The sequence below is a fragment of the Leucopleurus acutus genome, assembly GCF_964270905.1.
Source record: "Leucopleurus acutus genome assembly, chromosome: 14".
In the NCBI taxonomy this organism is placed as follows: domain Eukaryota; kingdom Metazoa; phylum Chordata; class Mammalia; order Artiodactyla; family Delphinidae; genus Leucopleurus; species Leucopleurus acutus.
In genome coordinates this window covers 73,640,184-73,661,513 of record NC_139156.1, presented here as the reverse complement: position 1 = coordinate 73,661,513, position 21,330 = coordinate 73,640,184, and the positions used below count along the sequence as shown (strand labels likewise).

Here is a 21,330-nt window from a genome sequence, read left to right as displayed (position 1 = left end):
AGATAGGCGATGCTGTTTTATCCTGGACGACACTTTGAGTAGTGAGGGTATAGATAACTGGGAAAGCAGATGTGGGTTCAAGTACAATAAATCTAACTCTGTGTTTTCTTTTTTTGCAGGTATCTATAGCAGGACAACCGGCAGGAGTAGAATCGGCCCGAGTTAGAATTCGGGTAACTGTTATTACCTTTAGTACTGTAAATCAATGTCAGCGATGTCTGCATTATAAGGCAATAAAAATACCATAATTTATCAATTTATAACCAAATCATATGTTCAACATGTAGGAAATAGTGACAGAAATTGTATTAATGTATCAGAGGTGTTTCTTAGAGACGTTCTGGATTTTATCTGGCTTGATTTCTCTGATGATTTTGAAATGATCAAAAAGACGCCTGAGGAAAAATGCCACAGGCAGCTTAAGTTACAAACTCTCAGGTTTCACAAAAGGCTCCTTTCATTTAAAAACCTTTATATAGTCTACCCAAGCTTGTGGCTGTAATAAAAGCATTATGTTTTAAAATTCCATCTTCAGAAAAGAATGAATGAACTACACACATCTCTAAATGTACAATGACTTAACTATCTGCCCTGGGTTCTGTAATTTCGTTTTAGGAGCTGCTTCCTTTGGTGCTGATGTTTGAGCTGCCGATTGCTGGAATTCTTCAACCAGTGCCCGATCCTAATTCCCCCTCTATTCAGCACATATCACAGACGTACAACATTTCAGTGTCATTTAAACAGCGGTCCCGAATGTATGGTGCTACTGTGATAGTACGAGGGTCTCAGAATAACACAAGTGCTGTGAAGGTAAGTGGTTTAGGTAATGCCGAACATTGTAGGTGTACAAATCACGCAAGTTTTATTTTTAAAGGATTTTAAAAGTAATTTGTTTTCCTGAATTTTTTCTCATAGTACATTCTGGTTCTTAGAATGTGTTGAGTTTTTCCATAGCTGTCAGAAGTGCAGTAGAATCTTTCCCTTCAACGTGGACAGTTACTGTATAGGCCTACTTCTCTCCCACCCTTTTCTTCTAGGAAGGAACTGCCATGCTATTGGAACATCTCGCCGGGAGCTTGGCGTCAGCTATCCCCGTGAGCACGCAACTAGATATCGCAGCTCAGCATCATCTCTTTATGATGGGTCGGAATGGAAGCAACATCAAACATATCATGCAGAGAACGGGTGCTCAGATCCACTTTCCCGATCCCAGTAATCCACAAAAGAAGTCCACCGTCTACCTCCAGGGCACCATTGAGTCTGTCTGTCTTGCAAGGCAATATCTCATGGTAGGTTTACTGAAGTTAATGGTACGATTTTTTTTTTTACCTCTTTGGGTACAGTGTTTGTTGCTGCACGTACTGTACCAGTGTGGTATTTATGGAAGCACTTTGAAATCCTGGTCAAATAAGCAACTTACTTGGTAAAAGGAAATAAAAGAATAAGGTACATAGTGCCTCACAGACTTAATTTCAATAGATAGGTGAGTAATTTCCTTTTAGTATTTTTTTAACTTACACTAAGTAACAGAAGAGGTTACATTGAAATAACTGGCTGTATTTTGTGGAAGGTGCTTATTTTTATTTGATGTGTAATATTAGTTTGAAGATGGTTATTTTTATTTAATGTGTAGTATTAGTTTGTGTTTGCCAAAGAAGTCTTCTGTTTAAACAGAAAAGTTAAAAATTAACACATTGAAAATTTTACCCTCAAAGATGTAAATTTTGGTAGCATGAGACATTTGAGCATTTCATAAATCTCTGATAAAATTTTAAAAATGCTGTTTAAGCCATGAATTTGAGTGTCATGCATTGAAGAAAAATAACAGTTATGTAACTTACTACTGCTTCCAGTTTATAATTTTCAATATTTCTATCCTTCCTATATTCATTTAAAAACCCAGTGTGTAGATTGATGTATAGTAACAAAATGGACTGAAATACTGTGGACTCCCAAGTATTCTTATTAAAAACACCATTATATTCTCCTGTTCAGGCTAGACCTTTAGTGACATTTGAATCCATAAGCTTCAGGTGTGACATTTGCTGTTATTAACTTGCAGAATCTGTTCTTGAGAAACTTTCAGGAGATCCAGATTTGTATTGTTGATTCCATTCCTCTGACAGATGAGAACTTGTTATAATCATTAAGGATTATAATATATAATTTTAAGAATTAATTTTCTTAAAAGCCAGGCTTACTTAGGCTACTTTTAATATATGGCTAGTTAGAGAGCATATTTGTATTCAAAGATTATTATGATTACTCTTCATATTTTCTTTTCTGTGCTTTTCAAGTTCTTTAGATATTATTTTGAGTTAGTAAACTTTTCACGCCATCAGCACAGTTATGAATTCATATTCATACTTTGATCACACCTGCCAAAAATACAGGTGTGCAGTGAGACATATTATTAAACAATACTGAAAGACATGAGGGAGAGATAAATTACATGGCTTTAACTTACATTTTAAATACCATCACCGGGCTTCCCTGATGGCGCAGTGGTTGAGAGTCTGCCTGTCGATGCAGGGGACACGGGTTCGTGCCCTGGTCCGGGAAGATCCCATGGTGCCGCGGAGCGGCTGGGCCCGTGAGCCATGGCCGCTGAGCTTGCGCGTCCGGAGCCTGCGCTCCGCAACGGGAGAGGCCACAACAGTGAGAGGCCTGCGTACCGCAAAAAAATAAATAAGTAAATAAAATAAAATAAATAAATACCATCACCATTTTTTTTATAGCAGTGTGCTTATAAACATCACTTATCCAGACGAGAAATGGAACTTGGTGATTTCATTTTAATTCTAGTACGTTTGATGGTAATTTCTTCTGATAATTATGTACAAATCCATCAATCTGTACATCGTAAAAATGTATGGGATCTGGTTCCTATACTAAGTAGATTAGGGGCCAGGAAGACAACATCAGAGAAAAAAAGTGCTAGACTCTGCCATGCTAAAGAGTGAGATAGTGAAAAGAAGGGGTGATAGTAGCATTTTACTCCAGGAAGGAGGTAAGGTTTGAGCTGTGTCAGAAGAGAAGTAGGAATTGGGTTGGCAAAGAAGCCTTTTGATGAGTTAAGATACCAATGTCAGAACCTGTTTAAAAGATAGTCAAGAGGCTGATCTAGCCTGGAGGAAGGGGCAGACATGTACACATAAACCTGTGATTGCACCAGCAAAGCCGAGCTGAAATGTGGAGATTTTTAAAGGCTGATACATGTTTAGATTTCATTCAGGAGACAATAAAAAGCCTCCACTGTAAGTTTTTGAGCCAGGGCACAAGATTAGTATCCTTGATGTGGCTGAGAATCTAGTTTCTGGTGTCACTAACAAAACTGAAGTCAGAGTGGAGGAATTTTCCAAGGTGGAGAGTAGATAAAGAATTCAGGGCCAAAAATAAACGTAAGACACATGTTTTTGTCATCCAAAAAATAGTTTCTACCCCTCAACATTATTTGCACACCAGCCTTCTAAGCTATGTGAAGGTGTATAATTTAGCTTAATACTTTGGTTTACTCTTTAAATCTATAAAAGATTGTATTATCTGTAGGCACGTGAAATTATTGGATGTTTAAATGAGTAACTTTTTTACCTCTCACCCTTTCCGCTGTGACATTTCCTAGGGTTGTCTTCCTCTTGTGCTAATGTTTGATATGAAGGAAGAAATTGAAGTTGACCCACAGTTCATTGCTCAGTTGATGGAGCAGCTCGACGTCTTCATCAGTATTAAACCAAAGCCAAAACAGCCGAGCAAGGTTGGTTCAGAGTCTGGGCCCAAAGAGAACCATGTATCACCTCACGTTCTGTATAGTGTTATTTTCATATAAATGTGTATTTGCATATACATGGAACTAAATATTCTATATAATATACATCGTTATATATTATATTTAGTTATTTTATATAAATGTAAATTTGTAACAGCATTCATTATTGATCTTTTTTTTAATATATATGTTGGTTTTTGGAGTCCATTTGTAACCATCATTTTAATGACATATATGGGAAGGAAAGAGAAAACATTTTCTTATTAATTTGCAAACTTGCCGGAGAGTTGGTAAGGCTAAATAAATGTTGTGTTATGTGCATATGTGTATGTGTACACATCCAAGGCAATTAAAAAAATACTTAGTTTACTTACTAATTGTGAGCCACTGTGCTAGCCCTGGAGATTTAAAGAATAGGCGCCATTGTCTGTCATATATACTTTATTGTTTGTTTTGGGGTTTTTTTTTTTGCGGTACGCGGGCCTCTCACTGTCGTGGCCTCTCCCATTGCGGAGCACAGGCTCCGGACGCGCAGGCTCAGCGGCCACGGCTCACGGGCCCAGCCGCTCCGCGGCATGTGGGATCTTCCCGGACTGGGGCACGAACCCATGTCCCCTGCATCGGCAGGCGGACTCTCAACCACTGCGCCACCAGGGAAGCCCTGTCATATATACTTTAAATAATGAAGTATCTCCAGTTCAGCCTTCTTGGAACTTCTCCTCTAAGATGCTGCAAAGTTTAATGGGATAATTCTGGCATTATTAAGTGCTAGTGAGAGTTTGAGGAAAGAGGAGTGTTCCTACATTAAAGCATGTAAGTTGATACAGCCACTTTGAAAAGCAACTTGTGATCATCTGCTCACACTGAAAACACGGATACCCTACCCTCAGTGATGCACTTCTACTTATACATGCCGAAGACACCTTTGTATCAGAAGCCAAAGGACAAGAATGGTGTTGAATAAAAAAAGCAAGTTGTGGACTTCCCTGGTGGCGCAGTGGTTAAGAGTCTGCCTGCCAATGCAGGGGACACAGGTTTGAGCCCTGGTCTGGGAAGATCCCACATGCCGTGGAGCAGCTAAGCCTGTGCGCCACAACTACTGAGCCTGCGCTCTAGAGCCCACGAGGCACAACTACTGAAGCCCGCACGCCTAGAGCCCATGCTCCGCAACGAGAAGCCACCGCAGTGAGAAGCCCGCACACTGCAACAAAGAGTAACCCCTGCTTGCTGCAACTAGAGAAAACCCGTGCACAGCAGCAAAGACCCGACGCAGCCAAAAATTAAAAAAAAAAAAAGCAAGTTGCATAATAACATGTACTAAATGATAACATTTATGTATATTTTTAATTATAGTAGGTAAAACACCAAACAGTTGTGCCTTCCATTTTTAAAATTTCTAAACTGAATTTTATCATATATGCATATATGCATATGGTATATGTATAACATGTAGTACTATATACAGTTTTGTCTGTATGTAAATAATGTGGTATTTAGTGTCCAACGTAAGAAAAAGAATCATGCGTTCTTCAAAAGAAAACTTTAATGGAGAAGATAGGATTGATTCTAAATGAACTTGATATATTGAGCTTAAAGTTAGAGAATAGAACGTTAACTTTATGTATTGGGAAGCTTTGTACTTTACTAATTTGAGTTGACTAGAGTCACTGTACGTACCAGAAGGAAAAGATACAGTCAGAAGAGACTTTGCATGTAAAGATGGACAGGCACAGGAAGATTTCTGGAGTTCAGCAAGAAGTGAGCAGAGGTCAGGGGAAAAGAGATTTTAAGTGAGAGCTCTGAAGCCTTGCAGCATCCAGGGCTGTTTAATTATGCCTCACAGGCCCCGAGGCTGACTACTGCTTTAACTGCTGTCTCAGCCACACATTTTCTTTATTGTCCACTGGAGGCTTTCCCCCTTGGGTTCACATTTCCAATTTTCCAGATGAGTCCACTGAAGAAAAAAAGAAGATTTATTGTTTGGAAATTTATTTTACTATAAGCTTTGCCACAAATATGTCATCAGTGAGGAAGAGTGGTACCTCAAGGTCCATTAGTTAACTAGTAGACTGTAAATGTCAGATGTAAGTGACTATTATTATGCAGTCTGTGTATGGTGACATGTTTGATTTGTTTTGTAAAGATGAGATAAAGGGGGGAAAGCTTTAATGTAGAGTCAAGAGGATATAAATGAGAATGGGCTGTAGAGACAGAAGGACCCAAGTTCCAGTCCTCTAGCTGCTCCTCCACAGCTGTGCTGTGACCTTGGGTAAGGCCCTTGTCCTCACTGAACATGAATAATAATTCCACCCCATGAGGTTTTGCAGGAATTAGAATATATGTGCAGCTTCCATCACAGTGCCTGGGACACAGGACACACCCAATAAATGGTAACTAACATTTTATGGTTTTACCAAAAGGAGTAAACTTAGGAAATACGTGGTTAGAATTTGCAGTTGATTCTAAAGCATCATTCATCCATTCCCTGAGTGGAATTCTTATTACCATATTCATTTCTCAGCCCCCTCCCCAATTCATTGTAGACTACTTGCATGTCACTTTTTTCTTTCTCATTATGTGTTTTCATAGTCTGTGATTGTGAAAAGTGTTGAGCGAAATGCGTTAAATATGTATGAAGCAAGGAAATGTCTCCTCGGACTTGAAAGCAGTGGGGTTACCATAGCAACCAGTCCATCCCCAGCATCATGCCCTGCCGGCCTGGCATGTCCCAGCCTGGATATCTTAGCTTCCGCAGGCCTCGGACTCACTGGACTAGGTATAAAATTTATTATTATAGCCCTTCTCAGCCTCTGGGGGATGGCTTATCCAGGTTCCTTTCTTTCTACTGTTTGGGGCTACATTTTAAAGGCTGTTTTTTCCTCTTCAGGCACTACGATCAGGTGAAAAGCAACAAAACTCGAATCAATGCATTTTGATTTTTTTGTTAGACTCTATAGATTTCTGTCTCCCAGATTCTTTTTATTTTGGCATAAGTAATCAAGGTCTGGCTGTTGTATTTTCGGTGGCTCTGTTTGTTCTTCTAAATTAAGAATGCCATTGAGAGTGAAGTGAGCCGGCTGACTATAATTTATGTGTTTGTTCTCTCTTGCATTTGCAATATTGCCAGTAGTCCCTAGAGATAAAGATTATCCAGTTTGCTCTTCAAAAAGTAATTGCAGACCTGCATGAGGGGTGGGGAGGGGGGAGGAGAAAGGAAGCAGAACCCTCAGTCCTAGTGGTTAGGCCTGCCTTGCCCAAACACAAAGGAGATCTAGCCTGCGGCCACCATGGGAAACAAACCAACCTGCATTTATATCTAAGGTGAAGAAGAGAAAGATGAAAGAACAACATCATCTTGGTGCTTTAGTTCTTTAAGAAAGCAGGGTGAGCCACTTAATAGGCATGGTGTGATACGTATTGCCTCATTTACGGATTCCCATCTTGTAGGAGGAAGTTCATTGCTATGTTACAGTTATTCTAGGTTCACTACTTTTTGCACATTTTTCAGTAGCCATTATATAAAAAGTTAATGCAATAACCCTCGCAGATCATTCTACCAAGTTCAGTGCTGAGACAGAAAAAAATACTCTCAGCAGTCTTTCAAATTTTTAATAGCTATTCTTGCTTTTTAAAAATGTAATATGGTTATAATATGATTAAGATTCCAAGTATCCCTGCCCAGACACCATTACAAGTAAAGACAGATTTTTCCCCCTTGGCCCCTAATCTCCCAAAGTTGTCCCTTCCACTGGAGATTCTGAACAGAGTTGTAATAACACAGCAATGCATGTGAGTCAGGAAATGCCAATCAGGCAACTTAGCAGGAACTGAGTTCTTCCTGCACTAGAGAGAAAAAAAGTGAGCAAAGATCATAGTGATTTAATTTTAAGATGTTTTCATGGCTATCTCTAGCCTCTAATACTTAATGCTTTAAGTATTCCTGGGAACTTATTTATACAAACTCACATTTCACTTTAGAACATATTTGAAATGCCCGAAGGGAAATTTCATTACTAAATCAAAGATTAAATCCTTAAAACAAGCAAAAAGCGGAAAAACAATTCTTTTTTTCTGAGAAAAGTCTTCATACGCATTGAGATGGACCCAAAGACGTCATGTATGGACAGTCATAGACGGTATGAAAACTGTTCCGGGTGGGCCAGCCTCTGCAAATGGACCCGAAGGGAGATATTCTGTTGCAGGAAAACGTCCCCTAGTCACTGCTAATTGCAAGTGGTTTAAAAAGAGTTTGTTTGGACGCAGGTGACAAGTGAATTAGGCAGAGAAATACAAAATGGGTCTCCACGTGAGCACAGTTTTGTTCATCCTGGCTAGTTGACGTGATTATGAAGCAACTGATTGGTGCTCCAGGCCCCTGACTACTGTCCTGGTCTGGGCATATCTGTCTTCCATTTCTGTTTGTAGGCAAGTGGGGTCCTGTGTTGGAGTTGTATCGTGCAATATTTCATGTGAATATTTGAAAGAAGGTAATCTGTCACTCATATCTTATATTTGGAAAATATCAGACTACATGGATGTGCATTCCAAATGGCAGTATTGATGCCATCTGTATTTTTAAATCTTGAGTTCATGTGTATTGACTTTACATTCATTCATTACAGGTCTTTTGGGACCCACTGCCTTATCTCTCAATACTTCGACAACCCCGAACTCACTTTTGAATGCTCTTAATAGCTCAGTCAGTCCTTTGCAAAGTCCGAGTTCTGGTACCCCTAGCCCCACATTGTGGGCACCTCCACTTGCTAGTACTTCAAGTGCCACAGGTCAGTATTATTTAAGTACAATCAAAGGTGTGTATTCTTAGGTATTAATCCGTTTTTCAGTAAAATTTACTAGTGGTTCCGTTTCCGTAGGGCAGAACTGTGGTTCAAAGAATACTGCAGCCAGGCAAATTCTCCAAAGTGTAAATCAGCTAAAACGAAGCATAATAAAGCAGTGAGATTTTCATAAAAGTAATATGTAATCTTCAAACGTGACAAGCAGATCAGGAAAAAGGGCATGATGTGCAGGGAGCAGTGGCAAAAGTGCACGAGGGTCACTGACCTGGTAATTAGGAAATGCACGTTCTAGTTTGACAAGTTTGCTTGGTAGTCATATGCACACGCTAAATCTAGCTAGTTTCCTCATTTGTACAGTGAAGAGCTTGGACTAAATACTCTCTAAAATGTTGTTCCATTTTAATACTTCTTCTGTGTTTTTATAGTAATGCGTTAAACCTGTTAACAGAGAGGTATCAAAATTGACTTCTCAGTTTGCAGCAACAAAAATGACTTTTTTTGTTGTTACTGAAAAGAATAAAATAATGCTTGTTGATTCTGAGTTTATTCCTGTCTAATGTCTGTCTTCATGAAATGCTGTTGTAGGTTTTTCTGCTATACCACACCTTATGATTCCATCTACTGCCCAAGCCACATTAACCAATATTTTGTTGTCTGGAGTGCCCACCTACGGGCACACAGCTCCATCTCCCCCTCCTGGCTTGACTCCTGTTGATGTCCATATCAACAGTATGCAGACAGAAAGCAAAAAAATCTCTGCTTCATTAAATGGACACACACAGGTAATGCCCTTCGGCAAGAATCATGTGATCTATGCTGTTTGTAAGAGATGAGCCACTGGTAACGCGTTTAAACTTTCACCTGAGATGAATTTTAGAATTGTGACCATATCTCTGTGTTGTTTTCTATTATTATTTCAGTCTCCGAATATAAAATATGGTGCAATATCCACTTCATCGCTTGGAGAAAAAGTGCTGAGTGCGAATCATGGTGATCCATCCAGACAAACAACTGCATCTGAACAGGCATCCCCCAAATCAAACCCTGCAGAAGGTATCTGTCCTTCTGAACTTGAGCCGCTCTGTTGCTTGGATAAAGGGGATTGTAGAAAGTCTGTGCAGCGATCTGGAGTGGGTTTTTCTAACTAGTCATGATTCACCCTGCCTCAAGACTGCAGAGAGACAGTATCTTGAATGAAATTCCAAAGAACATGGTGAAAGAACACTTTGCCATAGAAAGAACCACTTTCCCATTACATTGGCCCTTCCTAAATTAAAGTGAATGTAATTGTGCAGCAGGAAAGCATTAACTTACTAAGTGTGTGTGTGTGTGTGTAATTTTTTCCCAAGTAGAGTATTTCTTTTAATAATACCTTCATCCTTAACAATCTTTAAAGAAACATGAGGGTCTTCAAATTTCATCATGAGTTTTTGAGGTAGCCTGAATTTAAGGCATCTTCTCTGTAGCTGAAAGCTGTTATGCTTTTGTCTCCATCAAATTGGATTCTGATTTGTTTCCATTGCAGGTGATTGTTGATAGTAAGATGATGTCTGGATTTTTGCTTTTTTCTCTCTTCTTCTGCAGGTTGTAATGATGCTTTTGTTGAAGTAGGCATGCCCCGAAGTCCTTCCCATTCTGGAAATGCTGGTGACTTGAAACAGATGATGGGTCCCTCCAAAGTTTCCTGTGCCAAGAGGCAGACAGTAGAACTGTTGCAGGGCACAAAAAACTCACACTTACAGTATGTATTTTAATTTTAAAATCCCTTGATCCTTTGAAAGAAAGTGTATAACAGGCTGGATTTGTGTTAAACTCAATAGTTAGTGCTCTTTGGTTCAAGTGCATTTGACATTATCCATGGGTTTTTCATTTCTCTTTATGATTACCTTCTCTTTTTACTTTTAAAAATTTTATTAAGAATAGTATCTGATAACTTTCACCCTTGTTATAAAACAAAATTCAGGTGAGTAAATGTAAAGATCAAATTGACTTTATTCAACAGTTCATGAATTGGCAGCATCCCATTTAGCAAATAGAAAGGAGCTCCAAAGAGCTGCAGAAAGAAGAGGTTTTTAAAGGCAGAAAGGGTGCGGGACAAGGAAGTCATAAAGAAAGGATTATTTCAGGCAAGGTCACCTTCCTTTGGGAGAAGGCAGGGGTCTATCAGGTGGGTTACCTCACTAGACAGGACTGGTTAAGATTACATTCCTAGGAGAGGCTGAAACTGCAGTTAGGTTAGGTATCAGGTCTTGGTTTGTGGATACGGGGCTTAGTACAAGTGACTCCATTTTGGGCCTGTTGTCCCTTTTTTCACAATTCTCTCCTTTTGATCAGACTTTCAGCCCAAGTGAGAGATGTGATCAAAATTTAAGGCATTAGCACCACTCTCAGCTACCTCTCTATAGTTTAGTTCTTATAGCTTTTACTGATCCTCTGTGTGGTGTTCACAGGTCATGATTCTTTTTTCTGCTATTGAATCTCTGTGGTGTTCACAGGTCATGACTTCAGGCTCACAGTTGTTTTAGTCAGTCATTTTCTTCCTTTCTTTTCTGGCATTCCAGTTTTAGGGAGGTCATTTGCTCAGTGGTTAGTGGCTGCAAACATACATTTAAAGCTTTTGAGAGAATACAGTGCACCAGGGAGACTACTATGACTGTTATAAGTAGAATCATTTCCAATGTTTGGAGGGCAGTTCGGAGCCATAGTCTCCCAGACCCAAACCAATCAAAATCAAATAAGTCAAAGAAAGACCCTGCGGAAGGAGTCCTTTTTTTAAGCCAAGTGGCTTGCTCAGTGATTTTAGTTAACTGAGTTTCCACTTGCCCAGAATGTTAATCCAGGTTCAGCATGTAGTGTTGGCCACAGCACGGACATTCCCTTGTTCAGCTAAAAGATAATCAAAGTCTATTCTATTATCAAGAACAAATTTGGGGGCTTCCCTGGCGGCGCAGTGGTTGAGAGTCTGCCTGCCGATGCAGGGGACACGGGTTCATACCCCAGTCCGGGAAGATCCCACATGCCGCGGAGCAGCTGGGCCCGTGAGCCATGGCCGCTGAGCCTGTGCGTCCGGAGCCTGCGCGGTGCGTCCGGAGCCTGTGCCCCACAACGGGAGGGGCCACAACAGTGAGAGGCCCGTGCAAAAAAAAAAAAAAAAAAAAGGAACAACTTTGGCCAGAGAATCTAAGGAATTCTGTTGGGCAGCTACTGTCTTGGTAGATTTTGCAGTATTTTCAAGAGTTAAGGAGAGATTCCTGATTATAGTTTCATTTACATTTACTCTTAACCCTGGGAGTAGGGACCTGCTATGGAATGTGAATCCTGAACCATGAAAGCCTCCTGGACTTTTCTAACTCTCCAAATAACTGAATTTCAGGGGAGTTGTCCAATGAAGTGTCTCAGTTTGTTTGTAAATAGTTAGGGACACAGTTAGATAACTCAAGAGGCATTGCCCTGTTATGCACGAGCCATCTAGGCACCCATATGCCCGAGGAGAATGATAACCACCACAGACAAAGATAAATACTGTTGGGGCACAAACCACTCCCACTAAAGTGGTGCTGTTCATGGATTCATTTGCAGGGATTGTTGCATTTGCCCATTCAAGCCATGAGTCATTTAAGTTTTCAGTGCATTTGGGAGGTAAATCTCCTAACCTGAAATAAAAAATGTCTAAATTACAGAGGTTACCTCCCTTAGCAATGGCCTGAGAGATTCAGATGACTGTATTATCTTTCTGGATCAATGCTAGACAGAGTAAAGGAAAGAAAAAGAGAAGAAAAAGGTTTCATATTTAATTAAAATGTGAAGTCTTGATCTGGGGTGTCAGGAGGAAGCAGTCTGCCTCAGTGTCAGCTACTTCTCCAACTAGTCAGTTTGATTTTGAGGTCTCCAGCTGGTTGTACAGGACCAGATGTCAGGTGGGGACTTCTTCAGCTGTGAGATGTGTACCTAAGTCTCTGAAGTTTGGCTGCCATCTTAAGTAGTGAAGAGGATCTGGTATAGTCCCTTCCAAGGAGACTCAAGGACCGTCTTTGTTCTTAGTGATTCCAAATCAGAAGGGTGGGAGAAAATTGGAAACATAAGTTTGGAGAATTGTGGCTAGTTATTTGAAGGGAACTAGAAGAATTCAGGATCCAGTCCAGTTTACAGGAATATAACAAAACCTCAAAATTAATAGCACTAGAATCTAATATCTACAAAAGTACAAACATTTTTCTCTCTACAGTTACTTCCATTTTTTTAAAACAAAAGATAATTGCAGTTAAACTAATTTGTTTGCTTTAAAATTGGCTTATTTACATAAGTGCAGCAAGAATACTGATTGTATTGTATGAGTACTTTTTAAAACTGCTTTGCAGGAACTTTTCATAAGGAATCTCAGGTTGAACTCTTAAAAGCCTCTGAGGCCAGAAAGCCAAGCCAAGGACTCGCCATCAGATTTTACCTACAATACCTATAGTTTGGGTGAATTCCTCTCTTCATAAGGTCCCCAAAATAACCTGAAGTTCCTGGGCCTGCCAGGAAATGACCTTCCTTACTCACTGGGTACGGCTGCCAGGAACCCTGTAATCAGAGTACCAGGCCAATCTTTTTCAAGGGGCTTTATTGGCTTTATTAAGTTAACCTTAGTTCCTTAAAGCTGTCAGATCATATCTGAGTCTGTGTACGTCTCTCTCAAATATGACATTTCAGTCAAAGCTTTGGTAATATAGCCAGTGTTTCCAATGTGTTCTGTTACAAGGAGAACAGATTCTTATTGACCTTTGCAAATAACTAACTGTATTGCTGTGCAAAGAATACAGAAGAGTTTCCAAAGAGTTTCTGGAGGGATCAGGTAGGGAGAAAAGTAAATGTTTCGTCTTTGTTTGCAAAGGTATACTTTACCAAATTGCTGTAAGTCATCGATAACTTAGGAAAAAAGGTTTCCTTAAATCTGGAAAAACAAAACATTAAGGATCTAGCAATTTTTCAAACAAAAAAATATTAAAAAATTATAATCATTCTCCTCAGTTCATTTAGTCCCATGTACAATAATTGATATTTGTTCTGCTTGAATCCACTTCAGTTTTATGACCTTTATGTTATCAGAAACATGCACTTGTTAAAATCCTTCCCATGAATCTCCTTGAAGATGAAACACTTTTGTAAGAACACTTTTGCAGAAGCATCTAAGACAGTAAGTCTCTGTAAATGACAAAGACAAAAATGCCCATTGTTCAAGATCTGATGAGATTTCATTTGATAAAGAAATGTAGTTATTTCTGTGATATACACCAGTTTACGTTAATATTAATTATGACTGATAACATTATACCTGGACATATCACATCTCTAGGAATTTCACACAGCTCTGGAACACTTATATACCTATACAAATACAAAATAGAGAGGGCTTAGTATTACTTTTATTTGACAATACTTCCCATGTAATTTAACACATCAAAGAAGCCTAATTAGTTTAAGATCTCTCCTTTTATAAGAAGAGGGAACAAATCTTTTGAGATGTGTCCCAGGAGCCCTCTGGAAAATCTCAAAGTTAGTTTGAGGTCAGAAAGATTTCATTTGGGATTTGATTTGGGGGAAGTTTGTCAAAAATATCAAAAGGTTTAAAAACACTTGGTCAAATAGGATCATAGGTCACTGTGAAACAACATTTACGTATCCATTTAACCAAAGTGACAATTGAAGACCACACAGGCAAATATAGAAAGTTAAATAGTTGTTACAGGAAATTATTTTGGTAAAGCACAAAATACTTGCTTTCTAGGCAGATTACTTAAAGGTAAATAACAACCTTTTACAATCTCTTACTAAGAGCAGACCAGTAATTCAAAATCACTTGTTCTTTTAACAGAGAGAAAATCAGTTCTGATTTTGCACTGATGTACTTTTGATATTAAAACTCATTTTTTTCCACTTAAATAAATTCATTCTAATTTTAGCCTGCTTGACCACACATAAAATTCCTTTCCCAAGATTCCTTTCCCACAAACCTTCTACAGTTTGGTCTTATGTTTTCTTCTTTCCCATTCTGCAGTAACCAGTCTCACTTCAGGACAAAATTAGTTTTATTTTCATCAACAAAAATTCCTCTCCATTCCTCATACCTTCTTTTACTGAAAACACACATCCTACTTTCCTTGAATATGGAAATGTTTCCTTATTATTTCTAGTAACTTTAATTATATATATACATATATATATTGTAAACATATTTATATAATATATATTTAATTTTTAACCCTAAACAACCTTTTTAGTGAAAAGAAGTAAACAATTGTGTGACTTGACAAATTAATATTTTTACAATGTCTAGAAACATATGCTTTTCCATAGTAAATTTCTCAGTGTGGCACAAAACACATTTATTAATGTATCCAAATATCTTTAGTTTCTCTGTAAAAAAAGAAAAAGGCCCAAAGTGGTAAACCTGTGTTCAGTAATTAAGGTTTTAGTATTTTATCTTATTTGGAAATGATCTGGATATTCAATGACAATCCATCATTTACTTTAATTTAGCAAAACTTTGGTTTAGGTTACCAAAAAGATTTTAGAGAAACTATTTTAAAAGTTTACTGAAAGGGCTTCCCTGGTGGCGCAGTGGTTGGGCATCCGCCTGACGATGCAGGGGACATGGGTTCGTGCCCTGGTCTGGGAAGATCCCACATGCCGCAGAGCAGCTGGGCTTGTGAGCCATGGCCGCTGAGCCTGCGCGTCCGGAGCCTGTGCTCTGCAACAGGAGAGGCCACAACAGTGAGAGGCCCACGTACCACGGGAAAAAAAAAAAAAAAAAAAAAGTTTACTGAAAAACTTTTATCCCACTTAACATCTATAGTAATCCCCTTTTTTCTGTTGGGGATAAGTTCCAAGACTCTCAGTGGATGCCTGAAACCATGGATAGTCCTGAATTCCTGTGTATACTATGGTTTTTCCTATACATATATACCTATGATAAAATTTAATTAGAGATTAACAACAATAACTAATGAACTGGAGACACAACGACCCAAAACCTGTGGGATGCAGCAAAAGCAGTTCTAAGGGGGAAGTTTATAGCAATACAAGCCCACCTTAAGAAGCAGGAAGCATCTCGAATAAACAACCTAACCTTGCACCTCAAGCAATTAGAGAAAGAAGAACAAAAAAACCCCAAAGCTAGCAGAAGGAAAGAAATCATAAAAATCAGATCAGAAATAAATGAAAAAGAAATGAAGGAAACAATAGCAAAGATCAATAAAACTAAAAGATGGTTCTTTGAGAAGATAAACAAAATAGATAAACCACTAGCCAGACTCATCAAGAAAAAAAGGGAGAAGACCCAAATCAATAGAATTAGAAATGAAAAAGGAGAGGTAACAACTGACACTGCAGAAATAAAAGAGATCATGAGAGATTACTACAAGCAACTCTATGCCAATAAAATGGACAATCTGGAAGAAATGGACAAATTCTTAGAGAGGCACAACCTGCCAAGACTGAATCAGGAAGAAATAGAAAATATGAACAGACCAATCACAAGCACTGAAATTGAAACTGTGATTAAAAATCTTCCAACAAAGAAAAGCCCAGGACCAGATGGCTTCACAGGCGAATTCTATCAAACATTTAGAGAAGAGCTAACACCTATCCTTCTCAAACTCTTCCAAAATATAGCAGAGGGAGGAACACTCCCAAACTCCTTCTACAAGGCCACCATCACCTTGATACCAAAACCAGACAAGGATGTCACAAAGAAAGAAAACTACAGGCCAATATCACTGATGAACATAGATGCAAAAATCCTCAACAAAATAATAGCAAACAGAATCCAACAGCACATTAAAAAGATCATACACCATGATCAAGTGGGGTTTATTCCAGGAATGCAAGGATTCTTCAATATACGCAAATCTATCAATGTGATAAACCATATTAACAAACTGAAGGAGAAAAACCATATGATCATCTCAATAGATGCAGAGAAAGCTTTTGACAAAATTCAACACCCATTTATGATAAAAACCCTGCAGAAAGTAGGCATAGAGGGAACTTTCCTCAACATAATAAAGGCCATATATGACAAGCCCACAGCAAACATCATCCTCAATGGTGAAAAACTGAAAGCATTTCCACTAAGATCAGGAACAAGACAAGGTTGCCCACTCTCACCACTCTTATTCAACATAGTTTTGGAAGTTTTAGCCACAGCAATCAGAGAAGAAAAGGAAATAAAAGGAATCCAAATCGGAAAAGAAGAAGTAAAGCTGTCACTGTTTGCAGATGACATGATCCTATACATAGAGAATCCTAAAGATGCTACCAGAAAACTACTAGAGCTAATCAATGAATTTGGTAAAGTGGCAGGATACAAAATTAATGCACAGAAATCTCTGGCATTCCTATATACTAATGATGAAAAATCTGAAAGTGAAATCAAGAAAACACTCCCATTTACCATTGCAACAAAAAGAATAAAATATCTAGGAATAAACCTACCTAAGGAGACAAAAGATCTGTATGCAGAAAATTATAAGACACTGATGAAAGAAATTAAAGATGATACAAATAGATGGAGAGATATACCATGTTCTTGGATTGGAAGAATCAACATTGTGAAAATGACTTTACTACCGAAAGCAATCTATAGATTCAATGCAATCCCTATCAAACTACCACTGGCATTTTTCACAGAACTAGAACAAAAAATTTTGCAATTTGTATGGAAACACAAAAGACCCCGAATAGCCAAAGCAATCTTGAGAACGAAAGAAGGAACTGGAGGAATCAGGCTCCCAGACTTCAGACTATACTACAAAGCTACAGTTATCAAGACGGTATGGTACTGGCACAAAAACAGAAAGATAGATCAATGGAACAGGATAGAAAGCCCAGAGATAAACCCACGCACATATGGTCACCTTATCTTTGACAAAGGAGGCAGAAATGTACAGTGGAGAAAGGACAGCCTATTCAATAAGTGGTGCTGGGAAAACTGGACAGCTACATGTAAAAGTATGAAATTAGATCACTCCCTAACACCGTACACAAAAATAAGCTCAAAATGGATTAAAGACCTAAATGTAAGGCCAGAAACTATCAAACTCTTAGAGGAAAACATAGGCAGAACACTCTATGACATAAATCACAGCAAGGTCCTTTTTGACCCACCTCCTAGAGAAATGGAAATAAAAAGAAGAGTAAACAAATGGGACCTAATGAAACTTAAAAGCTTTTGCGCAGCAAAGGAAACCATAAAGAAGACCAAAAGACAACCCTCAGAATGGGAGAAAATATTTGCAAATGAAGCAACTGACAAAGGATTGATCTCCAAAATTTATAAGCAGCTCATGCAGCTTAATAACAAAAAAACAAACAACCCAATCCAAAAATGGGCAGAAGACCTAAATAGACATTTCTCCAAAGAAGATATACAGAGTGCCAACAAACACATGAAAGAATGCTCAACATCACTAATCATGAGAGAAATGCAAATCAAAACTACAATGAGATATCATCTCACACCAGTCAGAATGGCCATCATCAAAAAATCTAGAAACAATAAATGCTGGAGAGGGTGTGGAGAAAAGGGAACCCTCTTACACTGTTGGTGGGAATGTAAATTGATACAGCCACTGTGGAGAACAGTATGGAGGTTCCTTAAAAAGCTACAAATAGAACTACCATATGACCCAGCAATTCCACTACTGGGCATATACCCTGAGAAAACCATAATTCAAAAAGAGTCATGTACCAAAATGTTCATTGCAGCTCTATTTACAATAGCCCAGAGATGGAAACAACCTAAGTGTCCATCATCGGATGAATGGATAAAGAAGATGTGGCACATATATACAATGGAATATTACTCAGCCATAAAAAGAGACGAAATTGAGCTATTTGTAATGAGGTGGATAGACCTAGAGTCTGTCATACAGAGTGAAGTAAGTCAGAAAGAGAGAGACAAATACCGTATGCTAACACATATATATGGAATTTAAAAAAAAAAAAATGTCATGAAAAACCTAGGGGTGAAACAGGAATAAAGACACAGACTTACTAGAGAATGGACTTGAGGCTATGGGGAGGGGGAAGGGTAAACGGTGACAAAGCGATAAAGAGACATGGACATATATACACTACCAAACGTAAGGTAGATAGCTAGTGGGAAGCAGCCGCACAGCACAGGGAGATCAGCTCGGTGCTTTGTGACCGCCTGGAGGGGTGGGATAGGGAGGGTGGGAGGGAGGGAGACGCAAGCGGGAAGAGATATGGGAATATATGTATATATATAACTGATTCATTTTGTTGTGAAGCTGAAACTAACATACCATTGTAAAGCAATTATACTCCAATAAAGATGTTAAAAAAAATTAAAAAAAAAAAAAACTAATGAACAATTATTACAATATATTATAATAATGTGGTATCTCTCTCTCACTTTCCCTCTCTCTCTAAATGTCTTATTGTACTGTACTTACCCTTCCTCTTCTTGTGATGATGTGAGATGATTAAAATGCCTGTGTGATGAACTGAAGTGAGGTGAGTGATGTAGGCATCGTGATGTAGTGGTAGGCTGCTATTGACCTTCTGATGATATATCAGATGGAGGATCTGATCCTGGATCATTGAGCTATGATGATGTTGATGGTTGGGGAATTCCACGATGGGGTGGAGTGGGGTGGCAAGAAATTTCATCACACTACTCAGAACAGCAAACAATTTAAAACGTATGACTTATTTATTTCTGGCATTTTTCATTTAATATTTTCAGACTGAGGTTGACTGTGGGTAACTGAAACCATGGAAAGTGAATCCACAGATAAAGGGGGACTACTGGATTCAATTTACTTAATTTATATAAGTACTTAATTTTTTAAAGCCACTTACATAGAGCTCTTTTACAAATTAATTTTGGCAATACCATCCAGAGGTGGAAAATTCAATATATCTGCAACACATACATAGACACACATAAACTGACAGTCATAAACAGAGACCTTTTGGGTTCCATTTTTTAATTACTGCTGTGAATCAGGTACAGTAATACAAAATTTCACTAGTTATTAAAAAAAAAAAGTTGGATTTAAGTCGTTTTCTGGTAGATGGAATAAGTTAAGTTTACCTGCTCAGACGGCTGAAGCTTTGTACTGTATTTGTGGGGAAGACACTTAAAAATTTTTTTGTCCACCTAAGTTTCAAATGACCTTTTCCCTTTTGTTCATCTTCTGATAAGAATTACCTCTCTAAAAAAAAGAAAAAAAGAAAAAAAAAAAAAGAATTACCTCCCTAAAGTTTGTAGAACATTTACATCTCAAAGGTACAGAGAAAGAATGCAAGTTCCTCCAAGGACTTTGGTTTCTTCCTATAAGGCCAGAATTTCTACAATACTTACAAGCCTTCTGAATAGGGGAGGTTTTAGGATTGGTAAAAGGAATAGGTGGACTTTGAACTGCCTCTACAGCTAGTTTCTAGTTTTGCAAAGATTTGTAAGATAAGGACAGTTGCTCTCAATTCCTCAAAGAATTGGGTTGCAGCCTAAATGACATTATAGTTTGAGCCACCCATCCAACTACATTATCCTTAATTTGCTTTTTTTTTTTTTTTTTTTAAATATCAGGGAGAAGATTTCTAACTAAGGTGGGAACCACAAGATTTCTGTGTTCTGGATTTAGAGCTGTTTGCCTTTGGAATGTTTTAGTAAATCCTTTCACAGAGGCTTTAGAGGGTTTTTCTTCTCCTCTGAGTGCATAGTTTAATTTTAGTTTAAGGGAGGAGACGTAAAAAAAATTCCCATCAGCCTCTGAATATCAGCTTCCAATTTTTGACCAACTGTTGACTGCAGAGCTACTTAAAAAAAAATCTTTTAACTATCTTGTCAGTTTTCGGTGTGGACAAGCAGTAAATATTTCTGGCAGTATTGAACAGCCCCTTAGACTTAAGAGGTATTCCAGAAGAGGGTGCAAAAAATATTTTATTTTCCTCTCTTTATTGGGTACTACAGACAGAGACCCAGGAGAGCTGACTCTGGTAAGAATTTTCTCCCTTCATGGGCTTCTGCCAGTTTTCCCAGGATCCCACCTACAGGCTCCAAGTGAGGTTTAAAATAGAGGGTGTAGCTCTAGTATCTACCAGAATTTGGCAAGGTTTTTCATGAATTTTAATTTAGTTTCCCTTAGCTGTTCAAGGGAATAATGTAGCAGTTTACAAGAAAATCCCTCAGAATCTCATCAATTCTGGGAGGAGCTCATTCAGGGGCCCTCTTTGAGGGTAGATATGAGGGTGTCTATTGATGCTGAAAAGTCAGCCTCTGTGCACCAGTGCTGAAGCGAATCTTGGAGACAGAGTGTGGGGTGAAGTGGAAGAGAACAGCTTTATTGCTCTGCTGGGCAAAGAGGGCCACAGCGGGCTTGTGCCCTGAAAAATTGTGTGTCCTAACCTGGGAGGATTTGGTGAGGACTGTTATAGCAGTGGTTCAAGGGTGGGGTTGCTGATAGGAGCAGGGTGTGTGCGGGGCCTGCACTCCTTTAATCTGGCCTCAGGTGGTCCCCTGATGAGCTTTTCTGGTTCTCAAGGCTGTCAAACCGTGAGTTTCTGTCTGGAATGAGGATTGCTTCATCAGGCAGTTTGTCTTCCAGTTGTTGGAGTCTTTAGTTCTGTAGAAGAGCTCAAAGATGTTCTGTGTATCCCTTGATGCAGAATCAGCACCCTGCCCCGAGGCTGCACTATTGTTTCTTGACTGCTCCTCCCTTGTCTCTGTATCCCCTCCCTTCCCTAATTAGCAACTGT

The 21,330-nt window shown here is 38.7% G+C and overlaps 1 protein-coding gene across 1 annotated transcript in view; it reads left to right on the top strand.

Moving 5' to 3' along the window:
• Positions 1-21,330, top strand: part of BICC1 (BicC family RNA binding protein 1) — a 302,450-nt gene that overhangs the window by 253,922 nt on the left and 27,198 nt on the right. The window contains exons 6-14 of the mRNA XM_082854713.1: positions 120-173; positions 616-810; positions 1,038-1,289; positions 3,623-3,754; positions 6,356-6,542; positions 8,389-8,550; positions 9,151-9,347; positions 9,486-9,618; positions 10,150-10,306. Of these exons, the coding sequence (XP_082710839.1) occupies positions 120-173; positions 616-810; positions 1,038-1,289; positions 3,623-3,754; positions 6,356-6,542; positions 8,389-8,550; positions 9,151-9,347; positions 9,486-9,618; positions 10,150-10,306 (1,469 nt within the window). The remainder of the gene's footprint in view (positions 1-119; positions 174-615; positions 811-1,037; positions 1,290-3,622; positions 3,755-6,355; positions 6,543-8,388; positions 8,551-9,150; positions 9,348-9,485; positions 9,619-10,149; positions 10,307-21,330) is intronic.